Source organism: Lepidochelys olivacea (genome assembly GCF_965140295.1).
Source record: "Lepidochelys olivacea isolate rLepOli2 genome assembly, chromosome: 8".
NCBI classification, from domain to species: domain Eukaryota; kingdom Metazoa; phylum Chordata; order Testudines; family Cheloniidae; genus Lepidochelys; species Lepidochelys olivacea.
This window is the reverse complement of record NC_140418.1, coordinates 23716482-23743343: the sequence shown is the minus strand read 5'-3', so window position 1 is coordinate 23743343 and position 26862 is coordinate 23716482. Positions and strand designations below refer to the sequence as shown.

Here is a 26862-nt window from a genome sequence, read left to right as displayed (position 1 = left end):
TTTCTATCTTCTGTCTGCAATAACTCCAATGACTGCTATTCTACCGGTCAGAAGGGCCCATAATGAACATCTAGTCTGACCTCCTGCACATTGCAGGCCACAGAATCTCACCCACCCACTCCTGTAATAGACTCCTAAACCCTGCCTGAGTTACTGGAGTCTGAAAATCATGGTTTAAAGACTTCAAGTTGCAGAGAATCCACCATTTACACTAGTTTAAACCTGAAAGTGATCTGGGCCCAATGCTGCAGAGGAAGGTGAAAATTCTTTCCCAACCCAAATATGGCCATCAGTTAGACCAGGGGTCGGCAACCTTCGGCACGCGGCCCATCAAGGTAATCGGCTGGTGGGCCAAGAGACATTGTGTTTGTGTTGACCATCCGCAGGCACGGCCCCACACAGCTCCCAGTGGCCGTGGTTTGCCATTCACAGTCAATGGCAGCAGCACGGGCAGATTACCCTGATGGGCCATGTGCCAAAGGTTGCCAACCCCTGAATTAGACCCTCAGCATGTGATCAGACCTACCAGTCAGACATCTGGGAAAGAATTCTCTGTAGTAACTCAGAGGCCTTCCCATCTAGTGTCCCATCACCAGTCATTGGAGATATTTGCTGCTAGCAGTCGCAGATCAGCTACATGCCTTTGTAGGCAGTCTCATCATACCATCCCCTCCATAAACATATCAAGTTCAGTCTTGAAGTGAGTTAACTTTTTTGCCCGCACTGCTCCCCTTGGAAGGCTATTTCAGAACTTCACTCCTCTGATTGTTAGAAACCTTTGCCTTAGTTCAAGCCCAAACTTGTTGATAGCTAGTTATATCCCTTTGGTTTTTGTCCACACTGGCTCTTAAATTAAATAACTCCTCTCCATCCCTACCTACATATTTCCCTGTCTACCACGGTGGCCGTTAAGAACTTGCCAATCTTAAGTAAGATAAATCAATATGGCTACCTCAGTGTCTGCAGCATTCCCTTGTACTTGAGGAAATATTTTGATTTTAATATGCTACAAAGTTCTCTTACTGTAAAACCTTGCTTAATTATCTTAGGTAGTTGGTTAGGTTTTTAGGGCACCATTCTGTGTCTGCCATAGATCACCATTGAATCTAGAAGCCAAGTTAACTGTTGTCCTGAAAATCCCTTGACATAATTAGTTAGAAAAAGTACAGCCGCATATTTTTAAAAAAAATCATTACTTTGATTCACAGCACTGCAGTGGGAATTTGTAAAGGTTCTTGTGGCTCACCTTGTTTAATTTCAGGTGTAATGTTCCCAATGTCTTCTCATGTCTCAAGGTTACAGTGCCACCACTGATGAAACCATCAGGGATCTCCCTGGAGAGGATTCACCAGCTACTTCAACGGCTAAAATTAGCAAACCTTGGTCAATCTTTCTCATTGACTCAGTCCAGTTCAGACCTCGGAGCAAGTGTTAATGCAAAGAACGGTAAAGAGAATCCAGCTGCGACAGACTCCTATAACAAAGATGACATTTCCATCCACACTTGCTCCAACTCAGCAGATGGTGACTACAATGGTGATGGTAGAGCAGATGCAATGCCCAGGAAAGACAGCATAGAGATTGGTAGTGCCTCCCTGGATGAGGTGTTTGGGTCTGTTAGTCAAGGCCATTTGCAGCCAGAATTTTGTTACGAGGCTGAGAGCCCAGATGAGGCAGCCCTTGTCCACGCCGCCCGGGCTTACAGTTTCACTTTAATGTCCAGGACCCCTGAGCAGGTAACTGTGAGGTTGCCACAAGGTACCCTCCTGGCCTTTGACATACTTTGCACCTTGGGTTTTGACTCAGTCAGAAAAAGGATGTCTGTGGTGGTGAGGCACCCCTTTACCAATGAGATAATTGTCTACACCAAGGGAGCTGACTCTGTCATAATGGATTTACTGGAAGACCCTGCCAAAGGTAATTAGTGCACCAGCTAGCGAACTATTATCACTATATTGTCTGTTAAGTTTACAGTACTTTTTCCTGAATACAATATTATATCCAAGCTTTAGGATTATACAGGAATAACAAGTCCCTTATAGCATTATTGCTGCAGATCAAAACTGAGGGGTTTGTTTAACCTGAAGAGTGCTTGGAATATGGAAAAAGCTAATTAAGATTCACAGGCAGCCTAACCTAACTGGATGGTGTATTTCGCAATAATATTGTCATACAACCCCGACCACTGTATTTTAACTTGGCAGCAATAGAGCAGTAACATAAAGAAGACCAAGAAATGCCATCCTGGAGCATATGCTTGTGAGGTTATGGAACACAAATTAATATTTATGGGCTTTGCAAGGAATTGCTGTTTTGTTAGTACACCAGCTCCTATGTTGCCTGTTAATTATTATTATTATTTTGTTATTTTATTTTGCTGTCGGGTTTGGAATGCTTTGTACTAGAAATAAGTAGCTGACTGCTTATATTTCACAGCTGACATTAATATGGGGAGGAAGCTGATAAGAATACATTCTAAAACACAGAAACACCTGGACTGGTATGCACAATCTGGCCTGCGAACCTTGTGCATAGCGAAGAAGGTAAGAAGTAATTGGACTAATGCTATTTGTTAACGATGTCCTGTACATGTGAACAGATTTATGACTGGAGATATGTAAGAATTATAAACCCTTATGCATAAAGCTACAAGCCAAATCCTAACTGCCTAGGATTAGAAGGGAACTTTTCCTATGAACAAATTGATTTTACACTTTTTTTTTCTGAAGTATTTGGTCACTGTCAGAGACAAAATCTTTTATCTAGATGGGTTTGGTCAGCAATATCTGTCTCCTAAGACTACCCTATCTATTCCTAGTTAGTGATTCCAGGCAAGATCAAACAGAATCACAATTTATTAGCTGTTCTTTTAAATTTTATTTGGCATTCGGCTTTCAAACATCTTGTACTCAATTTGGAGCAGTTGTGCTTTATCCTGATGGCTTTAATACAGTGGTGATGAAAGTTCAGCCTATGGGTAAAATCCAGCCCATAGAGGTCTGGAGTCCAGCCTTCAGAAACAACATGTCCCAGCATGCAATGCTCTCGGTCCTTGGTGAGGAGCACTGGGACCAGTTGTCTTTCCAGGCCATGCCTCTCCTAAAGATGAGACAGCTGCTGTCTATAGCATTTTATGCAAATTGAGAAATCAGGTCTGTTTTTCCTCATTTCTACTTGTCCATGCAGCTTTCAGTTAGGGAAGGTTAAAGGTGAGGTGATATGTTGCAAATGGACTCTGGGGTAGTAATTACCACTCTGGGATCCAAAATATTGCTGCCCTATTTCTCCAGTTTAGATCAAGGTGAGCTCTTCTTAGATTCAGTGGGAAAGACATAATGCTGAAACTGTTGCATCCAAATATTTTATACCAGTAGACTGACGTAATAGATGCAAGATTGTGCTTTACAGGATAAGACTCAAATGCAAAGAATGAAGTTATTTTTAAAACACAAGCATCTTCAATTGTAGCTGACGATTCTCTAAAAAATCTATTACTTGGTATTCTACCTCAACAATACTCTGCCTATGCAAACTTTCCATTCTGCATCCATACTGCTTTGCTGAGAGAGTGCTCCTCTCATGGATACCTTTCCTCGTACCACTTCCCAATTCTTCCCCACTGCTTGATTCTTGGTTCTGTTTCATTCTGTGAACCACCAGAAAAGGCCACAGACTACACACAGTTTGAGCAACTGCTCTACCTAAATCTGAATATGTGGCATACCTGTATCCCTGTTGCACAGGTTTTAAGTGAAGATGACTTTCAGAAATGGGCCAATTTTCGTCGTGAGGCAGAGGCAGCGATTGACAACAGAGATGAGCTATTAATGGACACAGCACAGCATCTGGAGACCAAACTCACCTTGCTAGGTAGCTAAAAATAAAGACTCGTTACTGAGTGAAATATTGCTTGCTTTCAAGTGATGGTTTTGGTAACCAAAGAAACAATGACTCAGACAAATTTATATTAAAAGGTCTTCCTGTGGCCCTTTGCAATTCTTTGATACCAATATATTAGCGCTGGATGTAGCTTCCAAGGGAAATATTTTTATACGCATAAGCTGTGTCCAGAGCACTAACGTTGGTGCACAGTGTTTTATATTGGTACCTAAGGTTTGTGTGCATATGCACTCTTTCTGTATATGCACATGCTTGCCAATGGATTTGTGATTTATCTGTGTTCCGCTGTTAGTTTTCTCCACTTCGAAAAAACTACAGTACATCATGCAAAAAGATATCTATCTAGGTACTTATACGGCAACCATCCCTATAGCACCAAAGCACCATTATTTTCTAAAAATGAGAGTAGTTTAATGTTCTCTATCTTGAGTCCAAATGTTTTGCTATTTTAGGCTTGGCTTTTCAAAGGAGCCTAGGTTTAACCTATTTCCCTATGTGCTGTATGTTCAACACTTTGTCATCCTGCTCTATTTAATTTCAGCCTGTTGTTATTATGGCTCTCCATAATCTCTGCAATGATGTGTGTAAAAAATTAGGATAATAACAGTAAATACTGTAAACAGTGCTATAGGTGAGCTAGTGTAGCTGTCAGAATCTATCACCTTTGCCAACTACAAACCCTCTGTATGCACTCCTACTTAATTTTCCTCAGAGAAGTATCCTTTTCTGCTTTAAGTAATACTGATCTTTAATATACAGTATCACTGTTACAGCAATTTCAAAGTGGCCTCTAGTGGAAGAGATAAGAGATGACTGTTTATCACTCTTTCATATGGTGATTTACCTTCAGTATAAGTATTGGCTTCTTCACCTAAGTTTTCACGTTTCAAAAGAGGAAATTTGATGTATCCTATCTCATTCTTTTGATGGAAGAAGCATCTGACTTGCCGTAGAGTGTCTTTCAATTAAACAGCCAAGATTCAGTGTAGAATTGCATCCTTTCTAGTTCCTGTGATGGGAACTGTTACCATACTTCTTAAAAAATGCACGTAGTATATTCCTTGGCCAGTACATTGTCATTTTGGAGTATTCAAAAGAAATTAAATGAGACACTACCGTGCCAGGTACAATGAATGGTCACTAGTCATTGATTGCTGGTGGTTTGTTTTTTTTTTTAAATCTCAATCTAAATGCAGATTTTTGTCTGTGTTAATCACTTAGAAGTACTCAGTATTCATCCATATATTTCCTGCAGGACTGATGTGAGGCTGGAGATCATGCAAAAATTTAGGGAATCTGCGTAAAGATTTTCCCCTCAATGGCAGGTTTAATTTTATGCCATCTGAATCTATATCAACCTTAGCATTGGCTTAGCTATCAGTACATGCAGGATCTTTCTTTATTTAGAATCAAAGATTTCTGATATTTTTTTTAAAGCCATCTCACCACAGCTTTCAAAGGGAAATAAATTGGCTCACTTCTCATCTTCCCCTTTTACTAGGAGCAACAGGGATTGAAGATCGGCTGCAAGATGGAGTGCCTGATACTATTGCAGCTCTCCGCGAGGCTGGGATACAAATCTGGGTGCTGACTGGAGACAAGCAGGAAACAGCAGTTAATATTGCATATTCTTGTAAACTTCTGGACCAAAAAGACACTGTGTTTACCATTAATACTGAAAATAAGGTACGTCCAGAAAAAGGTGGGAAGTGCATTCCATTTCCTTCAATGATTTGGGGTTTGGAAATGCTTCATTTTGTATTAATGCTTCATGAAAAGCCAAAAAAAAAAAAAATCCCTCAAGGCCTGTTGGAAAAAGGCCTTTGACTCTTTAGATCACACATCATGCTGTATGATTCAGAGTCCAAGCAGGTTTTATAGATTATTTTTATGAGATTAAAATATAATGAATTTTCCACATGAAAATAATCTTTTTTTTTTCCAAGAAAAAGGGGGCATTGAATATTATGCTTTTGAGAAAAGGTAATTTTGCAGTTAGAGTGCCTGATCGCATAATAGTGTTGATGTTTGGCTTTGCTCCTTGCAATGGAATTTTCACTTGCCATGATCATTTAGCTCCAGGCGATTTCTGTAGGAGGACAATTTTAAAGTACTGCATGAGTCAGCTTGGAAAAAATGTGCACATGTAGATTCCATTCCCTTCAGAACCTTATAGCAAGGTGTACTGCATGCTCCTTAATGGAGTTAGAGTAGTTAGGCTTCAAAAGAAATTAGTTATTTAGTAGGGAACATTTAGCACTGCCTCTTTGTCTGGGTCAGCAGTGTCCATTCCATTTAACCTTCTCATAATAGTTCTCATGGTCCTGTAAAAATAATGAGATCATTTCCTAGGTACTCCCTGTGGTGTGTCTAGCATTGATTTGCACAAATATTACCTGTATATTCACTGGAAATAAAAGGTTCATACAGTGAGTAGCACAGGCATACTCGGCAAAATAGTGGATAAAGTAACTTTTCTGGAAAAACAATGAGGAGTCTTTGTGGCACCTTAGAGACTAACAAATTTATTTGGGCATAAGCTTCTGTGGGCTATAACCCACTTCATCAGATACATGGAGTGAAAATTACAGTAAGCAGGTATAAATATACAGCACATGAAAAGATGGGAGTTGCCTTACCAACTGGGGGGTCAGCGCTAATGAGGCCAATTCAGTTAGGGTGGATGTGGCCCATTCCCAACAGTTGACAAGAAGGGGTGAATATCAACAAAGGGATAATTATATTTTGTAGTGACCCAGCCACTCCCAATCTTTATTCAGGCCTAATTTGATGGTGTCCAGTTTGCATATTAATTACAGTTCTGCAGTTTCTCGTTGAAGTCTGTTTTTGAAGTTTTTTTTGTTGAAGAATGGCCACTTTTTAAGTCTGTTATTGAGTGTCCAGGGAGACTGAAGTGCCCTCCTACTGGTTTTTGAATGTTACAATTCTTGATATCTGATTTGTGTCCATTTATTCTTTTGCGTAGAGACTGTCCGGTTTGGCCAATGTACATGGCAGCGAGACACTGCTGGCCCATGATGGCATATATCACTTAGGTAGTTGTGCAGGTGAACGAGCCCCTGATGATGTGGCTGATGTGAATAGGTCCTATGATGGTGTCCCTTAAATAGATATGTGGACAGAGTTGGCAACGGGCTTTGTTGCAAGGATAGGTTCCTGGGTTGGTGTTTTTGTTGCGTGATGTGTGGTTGTTGGTGAGTATTTGCTTCAGGTTGGGGGGCTGTCTGTAAACTAGGACTGGCCTGTCTCCCAAGGTCTGTGAGAGTGATGGGTCGTCCTTCAGGATAGGTTGTAAATCCTTGATGATGCGGTGGAGAGGTTTTAGTTGGGGGCAGTAGGTGATGGCTGGTGGTGTACTGTTACTTTCTTTGTTGGGCTTGTCCTGTAGTAGGTGACTTCTGGGTACCCTTCTGGCTCTCTCAATCTGTTTCTTCACTTCCCCAGGTGAGTATTGTAGTTTTAAGAACACTTGATGGAGATCCTATAGGTGTTTGTGTCTGTCTGAGGGATTGAAGCAAATGCGGTTGTATCTTAGGGCTTGGCTGTAGACAATGGATCATGTGATGTGGTCTGGATGAAAGCTGGAGGCATGTAGGTAAGTATAGCGATCAGTAGGTGTCCAGTATGGAGTGTGTTTATGTGACCATTGCTTATTTGCACTGTATTTGTCCAGGAAGTGGATCTCTTGTGTGGACTGGTCCAGGCTGAGGTCAATGGTGGGGTGGAAATTGTTGAAATCCTGGTGGAATTCCTCAAGAGCCTCCTTCCCATGGGTCCAGATGAGGAAGATGTCATCAATGTAGCGCAAGTAGAGTAGGGGCACTAGGGGACAATAGCTGAGGAAGCATTGTTCTAAGTCAACCATAAAAATGTTGCCATACTGTGGGGCCATGCGGGTACCCATAGCAGTGCTGTTGATTTGAAGGTATAAATCGTCTCCAAATCTGAAATAGTTGTGGGTGAGGACAAAGTCACAAAGCTTAGCCACCAGGTTTGCCATGACATTATCGGGGATACTGTTCCTGATGGCTTGTAGTCCATCTTTGTGTGGAAAGTTGGTGTAGAGAGCTTCTACATCCATAGTGACTAGGATGGTGTTTTCTGGAAGATCACCAATGGATTGTAGTTTCCTCAGGAAGTCAATGGTGTCTTAAAGACAGCTGGGAGCGCTGGGAGCGTAGGGCCTGAGGAGAGAGTCCACCTAGCCAGATAGTCCTGCTGTCAGGGTGCCAATGCCGGAGATGATGCGGTGTCCAGGATTTCCAGGTTTATGGATCTTGGGTAGCAGATAGAATACCCCTGGTTGGGGCTCTAAGGGTGTGTCTGTGTAGATTTGTTCCTGTGCTTCTTCAGGGAGTTTCTTCAACAACAAAACTTCAAAAACAGACTTCAACGAGAAACTGCAGAACTGGAATTAATTTGCAAACTGGACACCATCAAATTAGGCCTGAATAAAGACTGGGAGTGGCTGGGTCACTATTAAAAAAATAATTTTCCCTCTGTTGACACTCACCCCTTCTTGTCAACTGTTGGGAATGGGCCACATCCACCCTAACTGAATTGGCCTCATTAGCACTGACCCCCCACTTGGTAAGGCAACCCCCATCTTTTCATGTGCTGTATATTATACCTGCTTACTGTAATTTTCACTCCATGAATCTGATGAAGTGGGTTATAGCCCACAAAAGCTTATGTCCAAATAAATTTGTTAGTCTCTGGGGTGCCACAAGGACTCCTCGTTGTGTTTGCTGATACAAACTAACACAGCTACCCCTCTGTAACTTTTCTGGGTTATTGTTCTGAGCCACTACTACTCAGAGATGTTATCTTTCACATTATACACACATAGAAGTTAGATAAAAACATAAAATACTCTTTCTGGAAGGTTGCAGCATAATACTACTTTCGTTCTTAAAGTCCAGAATCCTAACACACGTGAACCGAAAACCCAAGAGAGACAAAGCAGGCTGCTCCTTAAAGCAGGGGGTCACAATTCAACCTACCTTGCTCTAGACTGGCTTGGCTGCACAAGACCCAGATAGCATGCTTCCTTCTAGAGCCCATTAGTTTGCAAGCAGGACCAGGAAACCTCTTACTTTTACAAAGTTAGCTTTTAATTTTAACAGTTTTCAGTACACCACAAAGGAAGCCACAGCAAGCAATCGATGGAGCAACCTATAACTTTCTGAAACAACCAGAGCAGAGTGAGTTGAACTCTTGCAAATGGAAGGTGCCAATGAGGATAGACACAAGTTTGGCCAAGTGACCACAACTTTTTCATAACTTCAGATGACAAAATAAGATGCCATGAGAAGCCATCCTGCCCTGGCAGCCCTAAAAGGGGGGAGAGGCAGCTGCCACCCACCTTCTCTCTTTTCATTACTCACATCCTGAGCATTCTAACAGTCCACTAACTAATCAGCCCACTTAAACCCAAGACCCACCCAATAGGCCTGCTCATTTCCAAGACCTAGCCCACCCCTGCACAATTACTGCACAAAGAAGTATTGAATTGTGCAACAAGGACTTGTTTGTTACTGCCAGTTCAGCTCTAATCTGCATAGATGGTGAGTTGATTCTTAAACACCATGGAAGAGATCTACCCATTTCCCATACTCTGCTGTGGTGGGAGGCCAAACCCAACCAAAAGACAGCCTGAACATTACCCCTACTCCTGACCAGAATTGTGGACCAGCCCACAAGTGGGCTACAACAAGTCATCTCTAGGCTTTGCTTGGGATCAAGAGTGATGCTTGTGATACAACTCAGATGGCATATGGCAGGATCATGTAATTTATCTGCCCAAGTGAGAGCCACATTACTTTCACACCTACTTCCATGCAGCTGTTGTGCAGATTAACTAAATAGTGGTTTGTAAAATGCTTTGAATGTGAAAAGCAGTGATTAAGTGCTGAATATTTTATTGTGATGGACACTTTTATAGAGCAGTTAGATGGCCTACTTTGTAGCTTCTTTTATCCGTGGCTAGCAGCTTCCCAAACAGGAACATAATTCTGTACAAATGTCTTTTTATATATATATATATATATATATATATATATATATATATATATAAAATATTCTTTTTGGAAATAGAAAGCATGCAAAGCAGATACAGAATCTGGCATGGAATATGTTCTCTGCTTCAATGTGTAAATTTGATTTGATAAGCATGTCTGCTTTAAAGAAAAGAGGCATTATTTTACTAAGTGCAACACCCTGGTTGACCTGATGGGATACACACTTAGTACCTGCAAACTTTCATTTGTATATAAAGTTGAAGTTTTTTATTTCAGATGGGTATATGGGGGCCTTTTGGCATTCAGTGTAATACTGAAAAGCACCAGTGATTCTGTGAGCCCAATAAACTTGCACCTGACTTTAATTATATTTAACAGTCTGAAAATAAGTTTTTAATGTTAAAAAAAAATTACTGGTGAAATTGTAAATATAACAAATCCCTGATCACCTTTGACTTCATAGTTGTCACAATTACTACCAAGAATTACATGGCAGCAGTTGGGATATGACTCAGATCCTCTTGTTCCAAAAGCACAATCCCAACCAGTTAAACTAAAGGAAAATCTCCTTTAACTGTTGCCAATATATGACTCATAACACACAGCTGAGCATTCTGATCCCATTCAGCAGAGGGCAGTGGCACACATATGCTATAGTAAAGTTCTGGTTGTTAAAATGGAAATTCCTTTACTGTATTTGAGATGTCACTTTTACTTAAAGACAAAAACACACATACTCAGTGATGTGTACAGGGGTGCTAAAGATAGATATGCCCATTTTAGGCACCTTGGGGTGCACTGTTTTCCACCCCACTCCCAAGCCCAAAATTACATGACCCATTTCTGCACAGGTGGGAAACTTCTCCCCAAATCTCTAGCCCACCATATTCACTGATACTGCCACTCTTCAATTGGCAGGGAACTTTACTCTTCTTACCTACTCTACAAGCTGCCCAGCTTGGGCTACGACATCAAACCTTCCTTGGCTCCATGCCAGGACATCTGTACCGTCAGTCACTGTTCTGCATCACTCAACTTCCTCCCAAGCTGAGGAAGAGGTGGGGCCCAGCTGCAGGGGTAGGCAGCTGTCATTAAGGGCTATGGTTCCCTGACAGGAATTAGTGGGGAATGAAGCCAGATGGACATACTGCAAGAAGGAGTCCCAATCCTTCATTCTTCCCACTGGTCTCAGACGTTTCTTCTCCTGGGTACAGTTACCCCAAAGACTCACCAAAACCCTAGAAATTAGATACATTCCTAGTGACCAGCATTAGTCAATTAGCCAGTTTCTTTAGGATTAATTAAAAAATACTTTACATTTTCAGTATATATTTCCTGCTTTACACATGGAAAGGTGCTGTTCCCCAGGAACATTTTTAGAACATTTTAGTGATGCAGCTTCATCTTAGGTGTCAGAGGTACGTTTGGTTTCAGAACCTCCCACTTAAGCGTAATTTAAATCTTGTAGCATCCTATGGGTGCACCTTATGCAATATAACATGAAAATAACATATTAGAACTGAATCATCACTCAGTAAGGCTGAGAGAAGGCAAAAATGGGGAGTGATTACCTCTTCAGGTATTCTATGCCATGCCACAGAAAGACTTTTAGCACTAACAGCAAGATGAACTTTGGGTGACACCGTATGTCACACTGTTACTGTGCCCTTATGAAATCTTAGGGAAAGGAAGGCAATTTGGAACAAGTTATCCATCCTTGGGTACCTTTATACCTAGCTCCTACTTAAGCCACTCTAGGGACTGTGTGCCTCCGAAAGAAGAATTCAGTCCAAAACGGGGAAATGCACTAATGGAAGAAGTATGGTTTTGTGGCTAAAGCACAGAAGCAGGTGCTGTTGGAACCTGGGTTAAGTTCCTAGCTATGCCATGCACTTGATGTGTCACAACGCATTATTTAATTGTCAAAACCTGTGGCTACTTTTAAAAATCTGGACCTGTCAGGTTCTGTGTGTGTGTGTGAGAGAGAGAGAGATGAATCATGCCTTCACCATCCACCACATGGGAGTTGTCAGATTTCATGTGTGCATGTCTGAAAGAGAAATATGATTCATGCCTTCACTATCCCTCACAGGGATGTTTGTTGTTATTACTAACATTATTCTTCAGAATGCATGGTAAGATCCTTGCATGGAAAAGGCTACAACAATGCAATTTATTATTAAAAACAATTATTCCATGTTGCTTTCCCTAAATTCTTTGCATTGCATACACAAATATAGGTTCTCTTTGTAAAGGTAGACTTTCTTTTAAAATGAATGGTCATATTGGAAGCAAATAGCTGTTAAAATGGTCAGTGTTTTCAACATACTTTTTATGGGTGGAGAAGCTGAGAACATCATTGATGTCATCTCCAGTGTGATTCTATAATGATTTCATCTTCCCCCAGGAAACCTGTGAATCCCTCTTGGATTTAACATTGGAAGAAGTAAGGAAGAATTCTAATGTTGAAAGAACAAAAAGGAAATTTTTTGGCATTAGCCTGTCATCATCTTTACCAGCCTCTGTGGCCCCCAGTCCTGACATTGGACTGGTAGTTGATGGGAAAACATTGAACATCATTTTCCAAGGAAAGCTGGAAGAGAAGTTTCTGGAGCTGACAAAGTACTGTTGCTCCGTTTTGTGCTGCCGTGCCACTCCTTTGCAGAAGAGCATGGTGGTCAAACTAGTGCGGAGACAACTAAAGGTCATGACACTGTCAATAGGTACTTAACTTTCTTAGTCTCTTGCAATTCTAAATTACTTTGGTTTTATGCTTTTTATATTCATCATGAGCGGAAAAGATGGTGCTAAATATTCTCTCCTTAGCAATAGCCATACGCTTGCAGGTGAAATTTCCTCTTGAAGAGCCTGCTACCATTGAACAACCTCAGTCCCCATTAAAATCAAAGATCAGATGAGGGCACGCAGCAACTTTCAATATCAGCAATTCTTCCTCCCCGCCTCCCTCTAAAACTCTTCAGTTCAGGAAAACCAATCATAATAATAGTTACTGTGCTTGTTGTGTTAACATCTCCCTTTTACTCATCTCCCTTTTTTCCAATTCGTCAAAACAGGACATATCCCAAAAGCAGCATTGGACACTGACAGGCTTGCTTTTAACCTGCAAGTAAACTAGTCAATGTGAAATCTGCAAGTTTCTTGTTTCACTGTGTGTGATTCTACTAAAATCCTTGCAGAACTGACTTTAAAACTTACAACATAACTAAAGCCTGCGGAGATCAAACAAAATATGAACAGGAAGGGAAGGGTCTGATAAATTTTTACATTTATAGATTTGCATCAGTTTTGTTTTAAAAAGGAAAATGTAAAAAACAAGATATATATTGCCACACTTCCATTTTGTTTATGCCACTTCACTAGTTTACCTTGTTCACAGACTACATGTTTACATACAAACCTGAATATTCTTGCCACAGGGATATTCTTTGTAGTCAAAGATCTTGAAAATGCCACCAAACGTTTTAAAGTGGCTTGTTATACTGTATAATTTGCATTATCATTTCTGATTTAAGTCAAAGAAATCTACAAAATGAATTATTACAAAAGCATGCTTTTGACAATTTGGGTTCCACAAAGGAAAAACATAACAGTGATTGTTAATATGCTTTATATTTGGTATAAGGTGATACAGATAGTGTGCGAGAAGGAAGTTGTCGTAAAACTATTGTAACTTCTGTTTCTCTCACTCAGAACTTTTGAAAACATGCACCTTTGGGCTGAATTTTTCCATGCATTTTCCCTGGCTGAATCTAAATGTTTTAAGCCATTTTTGAGTAATGATAAGATGGAAAAAATTGCTTTTTTGCCATAGGAGGAAAGGGGAACAAATTGTTCTCAAAGGCTTTTTTGTTTGGCTTGGTTTTAGTGATGGTTGGAGTAAATAAGCTGAACCTCAAGAAGTAAATTTATTTTTGTACAGAGTCCATAAAGAATAGCATGTAGTTTGGGAAATTTGAACAAATGTGATCATTAAAATACATGAGTTTATGTATTGCCACCTGTCAAGGTTCCTCCCCCACTCTGAACTCTAGGGTACAGATGTGGGGACCTGCATGAAAAAACCTCCTAAGCTTATCTTTACCAGCTTAGGTCAAAACTTCCCCAAGGTACAAAATATTACCCCCGTTATCCTTGGAATGGCCGCTACCACCACCAAACTAATACTGGTTACTGGGGAAGAGCTGTTTGGACGCGTCCTTCCCCCCAAAATACTTCCCAAAACCTTGCACCCCACTTCCTGGACAAGGTTTGGTAAAAAGCCTCACCAATTTGCCTAGGTGACTACAGACCCAGACCCTTGGATCTTAAGAACAATGAACAATCCTCCCAACACTTGCACTCCCCCTTTCCTGGGAAATGTTGGATAAAAAGCCTCACCAATTTGCATAGGTGACCACAAACCCAAACCCTTGGATCTGAGAACAATGAAAAAGCATTCAGTGTTTTACAAGAAGACTTTTAATAAAAAATAGAAGTAAATAGAAATAAAGAAATCCCCCCTGTAAAATCAGGATGGTATATATATCTTACAGGGTAATTAGATTCAAAAACATAGAGAACCCCTCTAGGCAAAACCTTAAGTTACAAAAAAGATACACAGACAGAAATAGTTATTCTATTCAGCACAATTCTTTTCTCAGCCATTTAAAGAAATCATAATCTAACACATACCTAGCTAGATTACTTACTAAAAGTTCTAAGACTCCATTCCTGTTCTGTCCCCGGCCAAGACGACTACAGACAGACACACAAACCCTTTGTTTCTCTCCCTCCTCCCAGCTTTTGAAAGTATCTTGTCTCCTCATTGGTCATTTTGGTCAGGTGCCAGCGAGGTTACCTTTAGCTTCTTAACCCTTTACAGGTGAGAGGAGCTTCCCCTGGCCAGGAGGGATTTCAAAGGGGTTTACCCTTCCCTTTATATTTATTACACGCCCCCCAAATCTCAGCTAGGGTGAAACACTGGCTGGGATTTCTTCCTGGAGCTCTAGGAAAACAGAGTTAATAAGACACATGCATCTCTAAATATACTACCAAGTACATAAAGACTAACAATATTTTCCACATCTCAAGGACAATTTTAACCAGTTGATTCTGGGAAACTTTCACGGGAGAGTGCATCAGCCACTTTGTTAGAAGCTCCTGAGATGTGTTGGATGTCGAAATCAAAATCTTGGAGAGCTAAACTCCACCGAAGAAGTTTTTTGTTAGTTTCTTTGACGGTGTGAAGCCACTTTAGTGCAGCATGGTCGGTTTGTGCAGGTGGAAACGCCGTCCCCAAACATATGGGCGTAGCTTTTCCAGAGCGTAGACAATGGCATAACATTCTTTTTCAGTGACTGACCAGTTGCTTTCCCTCTCAGACAGTTTTTTGCTGAGAAACACTACAGGGTGGAATTCTTGATCAGGTCCTTTCTGCATTAAAACTGCTCCCACACCACGCTCGGATGCATCTGTGGTTACTAGGAACGGTTTGTCAAAGTCTGGGGCCCTTAGTACAGGGTCAGACATGAGTGTCGCTTTAAGCTTGTTAAAGGCCTTCTGACACTTTCCGGTCCACTGAACAGCATTTGGCTGTTTCTTTTTGGTTAGGTCTGTCAGTGGGGCAGCGATTTGGCTGTAGTGCGGTACAAATCGTCTGTAATAACCGGCCAAGCCTAAGAAGGATTGAACCTGTTTCTTTGACTTTGGGACAGGCCACTTTTGGATAGCATCCACTTTGGCCTGTAGGGGGCTGATAGTTCCTTGACCCACCTGGTGTCCAAGGTAAGTCACTCTGTTTAGGCCTATTTGACACTTCTTAGCCTTAACAGTTAGTCCTGCCTCCCTTATGCGCTCAAGGACTTTTTGTAGATGTTCCAGGTGGTCTGCCCAGGAATCCGAAAATATGGCCACATCGTCAAGGTAGGCGACTGCATATTCTCCTAATCCCGCTAGGAGACCATCTACAAGTCTTTGGAAAGTGGCGGGTGCATTTCGCAGCCCGAAAGGGAGTACATTAAATTCATACAGCCCGAGATGTGTGATGAAGGCTGACCTTTCCTTGGCAGATTCATCTAGCGGTACCTGCCAGTACCCCTTGGTTAAGTCCAAGGTAGAGATGAACTGGGCCCGTCCCAGTTTCTCTAATAGTTCATCTGTGCGTGGCATGGGATAGTTGTCTGGGCGAGTTACAGCATTTAGCTTACGGTAGTCCACGCAAAAACGTATTTCCCCATCTGGTTTGGGAACTAGAACCACTGGAGATGCCCATGCACTTTCAGAGGGGCGGATTACACCCATCTGTAACATATCCTGGATCTCCCGTTCTATAGCAGTTTTAGCTTGAGGAGACACCCGGTAAGGTTGGACCCTAATTGGGTGAGCATTACCTGTGTCAATGGAGTGGTATGCCCGTTCAGTCAGTCCTGGGGTGGCTGAGAACGTTGGCGCGTAGCTAGTGCACAGCTCCTGGATCTGCTGTCGCTGCATACGCCCAAGGGTCATGGAGAGGTTCACCTCTTCCACACCACCAGCACATTTCCCTTCGTAGTAGACACCTTCAGGCCACTCAGCGTCGTCTCCTCCCTGGGCTGTAAACTGACAAACCTTTAATTCTCTGGAATAAAAGGGCTTTAGAGAATTAATATGATACACCTTAGGCTTTCGGTTGGAGGTGGGGAATGCTATGAGATAATTAACAGCTCCCAGGCGCTCCTGGACCACGAATGGCCCTTCCCACGATGCTTCCATTTTATGGGCCTGGAGCGCCTTTAAGACCATGACCTGGTCTCCTACTTTGAAGGAACGCTCTCTGGCATGTTTATCATACCAGGCTTTTTGCTCTTTTTGAGCATCCTGTAAGTTTTCTCTAGCAAGGGCTAAAGAGGTTCGGAGGGTGTTTTGTAGGTTGGTTACAAAGTCCAGAATGTTAGTTCCTGGAGAAGGTGTAAATCCCTCCCATTGCTGCTTCACCAACTGCAATGGCCCCTTAACCTCACGGCCATATACAAGTTCAAATGGAGAAAACCCTAAACTGGGATGTGGTACAGCTCTGTAGGCAAAGAGCAACTGCTGCAATACTAGGTCCCAATCATTGGAGTGCTCATTTACGAATTTACGTATCATGGCCCCCAAAGTTCCATTAAACTTCTCCACCATGCCATTTGTTTGATGATGGTAAGGAGTGGCAACCAAGTGATTTACCCCATGAGCTTCCCAAAGGTTTTTCATAGTTCCTGCCAGGAAATTAGTCCCTGCATCTGTGAGGATGTCGGAGGGCCAACCTACCCTGGCAAAAATGTCTGCTAGTGCCTGGCACACACTTTTAGCCCTGGTGTTGCTTAGAGCTACTGCTTCCGGCCATCGGGTGGCAAAATCCATGAAAGTCAGTATGTACTGCTTTCCTCTGGGTGTCTTTTTCGGAAAAGGACCCAGAATATCCACAGCTACTCGCTGAAATGGAACTTCAATGATGGGGAGTGGCTGGAGAGGAGCTTTGACCTGGTCTTGGGGTTTTCCCACTCTTTGGCACACCTCACAAGACTGGACATAGGTAGAAACATCCTTGCCCATTCCCTCCCAGTGGAATGACCCCCCCAAACGGTCTTTGGTCCTGTTCACCCCAGCATGGCCACTAGGGTGATCATGGGCTAAGCTCAAGAGCTTGGCCCGGTATTTAGTTGGAACTACCAACTGTCTCTGAGGATGCCAGTCTTCCTGGTGTCCCCCAGAAAGAGTTTCCTTGTATAAAAGTCCTCTTTCTACAACAAACCTGGATCGATTAGAAGAGCTGAGAGGCGGTGGGTTGCTCCGTGCCGCCGTCCAAGCTCTCTGGAGGCTTTCATCTGCTTCCTGTTCGGTCTGGAACTGTTCCCTTGATGCTGGAGACATCAGTTCCTCATGGGATTGTGGACCTAGGCTTGGTCCCTCTGGAAGCGATATAGGGGATGGAGCTGTTTCTGTTGACTGTGAACCGCTCTCCGCTGGTGTACTATGTTGGGATTCAGGCTCCGGCTGAGCCTCTTGTGTAGGGTTATCGGCTGCTGCCAGTTCAGGTTCGGTGGGGCCCTCTGGTGTTGAGGTTGCAAGTACTGGATTCAGTGCTGACACGGGGTCTGGTGTTGGTTGTTCGGCTGGTTCCGGTTCTGGGACTGGTTCCGTCTGGGTTTCTGGGACTGGATCCACTACTGCTGTTGCAGACATTGGCCTGGGGTCCAGGTCCATCACCTCTGACTGGGTCCTGATAGAAGTTTCTGGAACAGAGCTAGGCCTCACGGCTTGTTTAGCCTGGTTGCGGGTGACCATTCCCACCCTCTTGGCCTGCTTCACATGATTGGCCAAGTCTTCCCCCAACAGCATGGGGATGGGATAATCATCATAGACTGCAAAAGTCCACATTCCTGACCAGCCCTTGTACTGGACAGGCAACTTGGCTGTAGGCAAATTGAAAGAGTTGGACTTGAAGGGTTGAATCGTCACTTGGATCTCTGGGTTAATTAAATTGGGGTCCACTAAGGAAGCATGGATAGCTGACACTTGTGCTCCGGTGTCCCTCCACGCGGTGACCTTCTTCCCGCCCACACTCACAGTTTCCCTCCGCTCCAAGGGTATCTGGGAGGTATCTGGGCCTGTGGACCTCTGGTGTGATTCCGGTGCAATGAACTGTAATCTGTTGGGGTTCTTGGGGCAGTTGGCCTTTACATGCCCCAGCTCGTTACACTTAAAACATCGTCCAGCTGACGGGTCACTGGGGCGAGGAGGGTTGCTGGAGAACGGGGTGGTGGGACGATAAGGGGTCTGGAGGGTTCTTTGGGAGGTAGGTGGGGCTTTGGGCGGCCCCCGGTAATAGGGTGTGGTCTGGGGTGGTCCCTTCTGGTCTCCGCTCCAACTGCGACCAGTTTTCTTCTTCTCTGCCACCTCCACCCATCTGGCTCCAATCTCTCCTGCCTCCATTACAGTTTTGGGTTTCCCATCTAGGATGTATCTTTCTATTTCCTCAGGAACACCCTCTAAGAATTGTTCCATTTGCATTAGGAAGGGCAAATTTACTGGAGATTCAACACTTGCTCCTGATATCCAGGCATCCCAATGTTTTACAATGTGGTAGGCATGTCGGGTAAATGACATGTCTGGTTTCCACCTTAGGGCTCTGAACCTCTGACGAGACTGCTCGGGTGTTATCCCCATTCTGACTCTCGCCTTGGATTTAAACAGTTCATACTTGTTCATGTGTTCTTTAGGCATTTCAGCTGCCACCTCAGCTAAGGGTCCACTGAGCTGCGGCCTCAGCTCTACCATGTATTGGTCAGTAGAGATGTTGTACCCAAGGCAGGCCCTTTCGAAGTTTTCTAAGAAGGCCTCAGTATCATCACCTGCCTTGTAGGTGGGGAACTTTCTGGGATGGGAAGTGGTACCTGGAGAAGGATTGCTAGGGTTTGTTGGTATATTCTGCTGGGCCTTTATCCTCTCCATCTCCTCCACATGCTTCCTCTCTTTTTCCCTCTCCTCCTCCACATGCTTCCTTGCCTCCATTTCCCTCTTGTGGGCAGCCTCTTGGTGTTGTTCTGCCTCCCTTTCTTGTTCCTTCTTCAGCTGCATGAGTTCTATCTGTCTTTCATGTTCCCTTTGTTTTTCCTCAGCCTGAAATTTGGCTAATTCCAGCTGTAGTCGAGCTGAGGATTTGGCCATTCTAACCTCTCTGTTTTTAACTAACTTTACACCCGAGGTTTAGAAATAAACAAACAAAACTTGGCTGTAAAATTTTGCTGTGCTGGAATAGAATACCTATTCTCTGATAGTGATTGTCAGCCTACAGAAAAAGACAATTCCCTTGTCTCTGCTCTGGGCCCAAATTAAAGCAAAAAACCTCCAACTACTTGGAAACCTGCTTACCCAGCCCAAAGAAGAAAAAAATTTCTTTTCAAACCTGTGCTCCTTGTAAAACAAAAACAAAAAAAAATCAAAATCCTAAAAAAAAACCCTGCCACTTTTGTCTCCAGGCAAATGGGTAGAGCACACACCCCCTATTTACTTTTAGGAAGAAAAGAAAAGAAAAAAAACCTCTGGGTTGGAAGACTGTGAATTTCCCTGCAGGAGTTAAGTACCCTGCCTCCAGGCAAGAAAACCTGCAATTCACAAGATAATCCCCTTTTGTCTCTGCTTGGCCACAAAGCAGAGAGAAACCAAGCTGCTTTCAGTTTCAAAGCTGCCTTCTGGACTTCCTAAAAATTCCTTTTTAAAATCTGTATTTCTAGTTCAAAAAATCTCAACTGGATCTCAAAATGATTTCAGGTTAATCCCACCACTGTGCCACCATGTCAAGGTTCCTCCCCCACTCTGAACTCTAGGGTACAGATGTGGGGACCTGCATGAAAAAACCTCCTAAGCTTATCTTTACCAGCTTAGGTCAAAACTTCCCCAAGGTACAAAATATTACCCCCGTTATCCTTGGAATGGCCGCTACCACCACCAAACTAATACTGGTTACTGGGGAAGAGCTGTTTGGACGCGTCCTTCCCCCCAAAATACTTCCCAAAACCTTGCACCCCACTTCCTGGACAAGGTTTGGTAAAAAGCCTCACCAATTTGCCTAGGTGACTACAGACCCAGACCCTTGGATCTTAAGAACAATGAACAATCCTCCCAACACTTGCACTCCCCCTTTCCTGGGAAATGTTGGATAAAAAGCCTCACCAATTTGCATAGGTGACCACAAACCCAAACCCTTGGATCTGAGAACAATGAAAAAGCATTCAGTGTTTTACAAGAAGACTTTTAATAAAAAATAGAAGTAAATAGAAATAAAGAAATCCCCCCTGTAAAATCAGGATGGTATATATATCTTACAGGGTAATTAGATTCAAAAACATAGAGAACCCCTCTAGGCAAAACCTTAAGTTACAAAAAAGATACACAGACAGAAATAGTTATTCTATTCAGCACAATTCTTTTCTCAGCCATTTAAAGAAATCATAATCTAACACATACCTAGCTAGATTACTTACTAAAAGTTCTAAGACTCCATTCCTGTTCTGTCCCCGGCCAAGACGACTACAGACAGACACACAAACCCTTTGTTTCTCTCCCTCCTCCCAGCTTTTGAAAGTATCTTGTCTCCTCATTGGTCATTTTGGTCAGGTGCCAGCGAGGTTACCTTTAGCTTCTTAACCCTTTACAGGTGAGAGGAGCTTCCCCTGGCCAGGAGGGATTTCAAAGGGGTTTACCCTTCCCTTTATATTTATGACACCACCTCAATCACTGACTCTGCTTACTACTTTATGGTTGCAAGTATTATAGAGGGAGTTTTGCCATTGATTTCAATGGGGCCAGAATTTCACCCCAAGAGTTTGTGAACCAAAGGCTCACAGCACGGAGCTATCAGACCCAATTTTTTTGACTGCTTGACCTAATCCTAATCCACCTGACCACAAGGCAAGGCACCAGCAACCCTAAATGTGTTGTTGTAAAGATACTTGTCTCTCAGCAATAGTTTGAGATGTTGCTCTCAGATATAGGCATATAACACTGAACAATCCAAACCTTAGCATTATTTTATCCTGTATTTTCATATTTCTGGAAATCGGTTCTTTTTTCTCTTCAAGGTGATGGTGCAAATGATGTGAGTATGATTCAAGCAGCTGATGTTGGGATTGGAATTTCTGGCCAAGAAGGCATGCAGGTATCCCTTCAATTTATCCCCCTTTCTGTTTTTATTAAGTAGATCTGAGTAGCATCAAGGGCTTATAGAGGGACCTTTATTTTGAGTAACAACTTGAAATTAAGATACAAGTTGGCATTATTGCTATCCTGACATTATCCTTTCCATCATTGTGGGGCTAACTAGATCATCAATTAACATGTATGTATGTTTATCCTAAGCTTGAAAAATCAGCAGATGAATATCCATCAATGGAATAACACCTGCTTTCTGGATCAACTCTTCAATTTCCCCAAGATACTGGTACAGGGCTGCTTTTCATCCTAATTTCATTCCAAATATTTCCCCTCTCTCATCATCCTAAACTCATTAATACATTTTTGTGGTGCATTTTATGGAGGCAGAAGGATGCAGGTTCATATTGGGAAGATTGAGAGTAGGTTTTTTGGTTAGTTAATCAGCCTTAAAGTGTCAACACAATGGTGGGTGATTGCCTCATTGGTTATTCTTAAATCAGGTTATGTTGGGTAGAGAAATAGATAGAATTTTTAATAAATAATCTCAATACTTTTTTATTTAAGGCTGTGATGGCCAGTGACTTCGCAATATCTCGATTTAAACATCTCAAGAAGCTGCTTCTGGTCCATGGACATTGGTGCTACTCTCGTTTGGCAAAGATGGTGATTTACTTCTTCTACAAAAATGTGGTAAGATGCAAATGATCCTGGATGCCTTGGTTTACTTCAGTCAAGGTGACTTAAAGTACCAGTTCTTGTAGGCCATGTTTCTTTAATGTTCATTGAATTGCAATTCCTTTTTCTTCATTTGGACAGTTCATGGTTACTCACAAATTCACTCTTACTACTCTACTGACCTAAAGTTACTTCAGAAAAAGTAACATCTAGATCTTTCACTGTATGAGTTGAAAATAGTACTGTCCCAGAAGAGGAAATACCTCAGTTTAGTGACTTTTTTTAGTTCAAAAACTTTTCCAGTAACGCTCATGAGCCTCAAAATAAAATTTGCATAAGGAATGGTAGATTAGTGCTAGAAGATGGAAGATGATTTTACATTAGGCAAGAATTTCTTGTGAAACTTGTGAATTTTTGTTATTAATTTGATAGAAATTGCTTGCAAGCACTGGTGCGGTCATATCTAGCATTTTTATTAAAAGTTTAATGTGTATGCAAATAAGCTGTGCATTGAAGAATAATGTAAAGTGGATAAACTTGAGAGTAATACTCTTTCAGCAAGCCTGTGCAAACAAGTCTATTTGACTTGAAATAATTCTGAGCATGAAAGACTATTTACTTAAAATTCAAAGTGTTCACGTTTTAAATTTTTTTTAAAGTCATCATTTTAAATAAGGATCATGTCTTATCAATATTAAAATTTGTAATGGAAAACTTTTTTGGTCTGGGCATGCTTTCAAAGCTTAAATGATATTTATTTGCAACATGAAATAGTTTTCTCAACTGGAATGCTGTTGTTCATTATCTCCCCGCTGCCGTTTGGGAGTGGGGAGAGACCTTTTGATTCCACAGTCACAACCAATTTTGTAAAAAGATTTAAAACTTGGTGTTCAGAACTGAATAACTGAATTGCTCTGCTGTATTTTCTTAAAGGACATCCACTGTGATGCATTGATTTAAAACCAAAATATTCCTTAAAGGTACGCTGCATTGATTAAGTGAAGGAATGCAAAGCTATCTGTTTAAGATCTCTCTAGGTGAAATGAATGTGTGGTGTGGAATATTAAGTAGCTAAAGGTGGAATGGATATGTGGTGTGGAAGGATATCTCAGAGCTCTCCATGCTATTTAAACCCCATTGGTGGACCTATTGGCTGGGATTAACTCTGTACTGCAAAATGAGAAACTCACACCAGTCCCAAATAGACCATCACAATTGGTGAAGGTCCAAAGAAGAGGCCACAGGAGATCTGTGACTTTGTGGCTTCTGGAGCCCAAAGTAAAATGAAATTTATACTTACCAAAAGCAGTTTTTCTTGCAAGTTCGAAATGTTGGGACTGCGTCTATTCATAATGCATCGTGGTGTTTTCTGTTCACTTTTCTCACAGAGCTACGTCAGCCTGCTCTTCTGGTACCAGTTCTTCTGTGGCTTCTCAGGGACCACTATGATAGATTACTGGCAAATGATCTTCTTCAACCTCTTTTTCACCTCGATTCCCCCCATCCTTTTTGGAATCCTGGATAAAGATATATCTGCAGAAACACTCCTAAGTTTGCCAGAACTATACAAAAGCGGGCAAAATTCAGAGGTGGGTCTTGGCTGCTGGCGTAACTGTATGAGATCTTATCTGTTTGATAAGACAGTGGTTCTCAACTTTTTTCATGCTCCCCCTCCCTGATATCCACTATCCACCTATTCTTTCTCTTCTGCTGACATCCAGCCAAAGGATTGTGTAACTGGGGTCATGGCAAGTACCTGTGAGTGGACTTGGATTGGAGGTGGTGGTGGAAGCTGGGCTGGGTTCTGGTGAAAATGATGGGGCTGCGTTGGAAGGTGTAAACCAGAGGATTGGTGTGATCACAAATCTCATGGGCCTGATTGGCCACTGAATCACTCCAGTTTCACTCCTGTGTAAGTCCACTGAAGACATAAGGTGGGTGAGGTAGTACCTTTTATTGGATCAGTGTCTGCTGGTGAAAGAAACAAGCTTTGGAGCTTCCACAAAGCTCTTCTTTGATGGAAGTTGGTCCAATGAAAGATATTACTTCACCCACCTCATGTCTCCAACATCCTGGGGCCAACACAGCTACAACATTGTAAACAACATAAGTCCATTGAAGTCAGTGGAGAGCTGCATTGGTAAATCAAACCCGAAACATTGCAACCCTGAAGACTCTCTTAACATCAGAAGGATGTAATGTCTCTAACCTGAAGAAAGATGAAGTGGAGGAATTTGTAAAGACTTTTGTTTTTCATTATTGGAGGGTGTAAGGAGAAATAAATGAGTGGAGTTGAAAGGTAACAGCTGAGTGTAAAAACAGCATGGCCCATGATTAAATTGTGATGGGGTCTGAGTATTTGTAACCTAAGCAGGAGTTCTAAAGGAAAAGCTTTTAAAGTGAAGATGACAGTAGAAAGTGACACGTAAACTTAAGCCTTTAGATCAACAAAAGGCTGTCAGACTGTGTGTATGCACTCCTGCTGTTATGTTTAGAAATAGTCCTTTTAATATACAAAGTACTTCTTTTGCCACTGTAAGAGTTTGGTGTCCCTGTTTCTCCAGGCCTGGATGCTTTCATTTTTTCCTTTGAATACTTCAAAATTGATAAAAATCCGGGAATATGTGTAAACGATTATATTAAGCTTTTTCTCAAACCTCCCTGTCAAGTTCAGAGAACCAGGCTGATCTTCTATTTATTTATTACAAATGCACACACTTTTTTTCTGTCATTTTAAAATGCCTTAGCCTAGCTTGGGCTCAACTGTTCTTTTCTAATCTGTTCTAAGCAAAACCTTTTGGGGGGGCAGATTTTTTACCTGCCCTTTCCAGGTCCCAGAACAGTGGAATACAGAAGGAGTCAGTGCTCCTCCATTTTATGCAGCAGCCACATTTTTAGTCTGGGGTGTGATTTTCAGAGGTGCTGAGCACCCATGACTCAGACTGGTTTCACTTTGATGTTCTGACAGTCCAGCTCTTGGAGTGCGAAGTGTGGAAGGTAGTCAGACTGCCAACAGACTCTCTGAAGAGGTCTCACCCTCTTCCAACTCCAGCTGTTGGGCTGGTCTCAGTGGAATGTATTTCTTCATGTCTTCAAAGGGTATAGTCATTGGTGCTCTGGCATTCTGAAGGCCTCATCAACCTGCCACTCCCATAGTGACCCTACCTGTTACTGCAACTGTGGCATTAAAAGTCATGATAAAGGCCTAAATGTCAACATGTGCAATCACATTACATTTCCCTAAACTTACTGTTCCATGGAAAAGAGTTTTAAAGAATAACATTTGACCCAATCCTTCAGCCCTTATGGGAGTTTTGCCTGAATAAGAACTGCAGGATCAGGTTCTTAAAGACAATGACTTAAATGGATGCAGTACAAATTAGGAGAAACAGTGTGATAATGGTTATCCCTCACTTCCTACAGACCTACAAGCTGTCAACTTTTATTATTGCCGTGTTGGATGCCTTCTACCAGAGTCTCATCTGCTTCTTTGTCCCTTATTTGGTACGTACATAGAGGATTTAAACACTACTTCTTTAAAGAGGTTTAAAAAATACCCCAAAACACCACAGTTTTCTTAAACCTTGACTAGTAAGAATGCATATCTGATTTTTGTCTATTTTCTAGACGTACAAGGACTCTGACACTGATGTCTTCACATTTGGAACCCCCATCAATACCATCTCTCTCTTCACAATTCTCTTGCACCAAGCTCTAGAAATGAAAACTTGGGTATGTCTGTAAACGTGATGGGTACAGATGACAATTTTACTTTTTGTGTATTTAAATATGATTATATGGTAGTGTAGATAGGGCCTACAGAAAGCCATGGAATTGTCTTTGAGTCATTTTTTAACTCTGGATCACACAAAGGAAATAAGTTTCTTTATATGCAGTGAGGTATCATCAGTGAGCCAACAAAAATGGATGATTTGCCTAGAGTAATTGCCTCCCTGGAATACCTTTGATTATTCATACAGTGTCTTTGGAACAGAACAATGCAGAATTCTGCAGTTAGGCATCAGACTAGGAGACTTTATCCCATGCTCTTAGAGATAGTCTTTCTTACTTGCAAGTTATTGTCCTTTGAATGAGTTATGTGGAGGAGAGCATGTTTTATTCTGTGATATATACATATTGCATTATGCAGTAGTTCTCAATAACATGATCTATACAGGTATGTTCTTTCTAACATCCTTATGTGTTCCCCTGTACTAAAACTAAAGTCATGGGATCCAGCATCAGTGTTTGGTGCCATTAATGTATTCTCTGCTTCTGTTCATAGACACGCTTCCATTGGATCACAATGATTGGAAGTGTTCTGCTTTACTTCGTCTTCTCAACTATCTACAATGCTGTCTGCGTTGTTTGTAATGAACCCACAAGCCCCTACTGGATTATGGAGGATCAGCTGTCAGATCCTAGCTTTTATTTAGTGTGCTTCATTACACCAGTCGTAGCACTTTTACCAAGGTTTGAACGTTTGATTTTTTTTTCCTTCCCAATGTTGGGATTTGAGGGCATTAGGGTAGATGATGATGATGATAATGATGCCTTGTACAGATAAAAACGA

At 42.0% G+C, this 26862-nt stretch overlaps 1 protein-coding gene across 1 annotated transcript in view; it reads left to right on the top strand.

Annotated features, from left to right (window-relative positions):
- Positions 1-26862, top strand: part of ATP10B (ATPase phospholipid transporting 10B (putative)) — an 88795-nt gene that overhangs the window by 55870 nt on the left and 6063 nt on the right. The window contains exons 10-20 of the mRNA XM_084636531.1: positions 1296-1917; positions 2437-2543; positions 3744-3870; positions 5402-5586; positions 12349-12664; positions 21542-21618; positions 22179-22304; positions 23678-23878; positions 25713-25793; positions 25917-26021; positions 26575-26762. Of these exons, the coding sequence (XP_084492657.1) occupies positions 1296-1917; positions 2437-2543; positions 3744-3870; positions 5402-5586; positions 12349-12664; positions 21542-21618; positions 22179-22304; positions 23678-23878; positions 25713-25793; positions 25917-26021; positions 26575-26762 (2135 nt within the window). The remainder of the gene's footprint in view (positions 1-1295; positions 1918-2436; positions 2544-3743; positions 3871-5401; positions 5587-12348; positions 12665-21541; positions 21619-22178; positions 22305-23677; positions 23879-25712; positions 25794-25916; positions 26022-26574; positions 26763-26862) is intronic.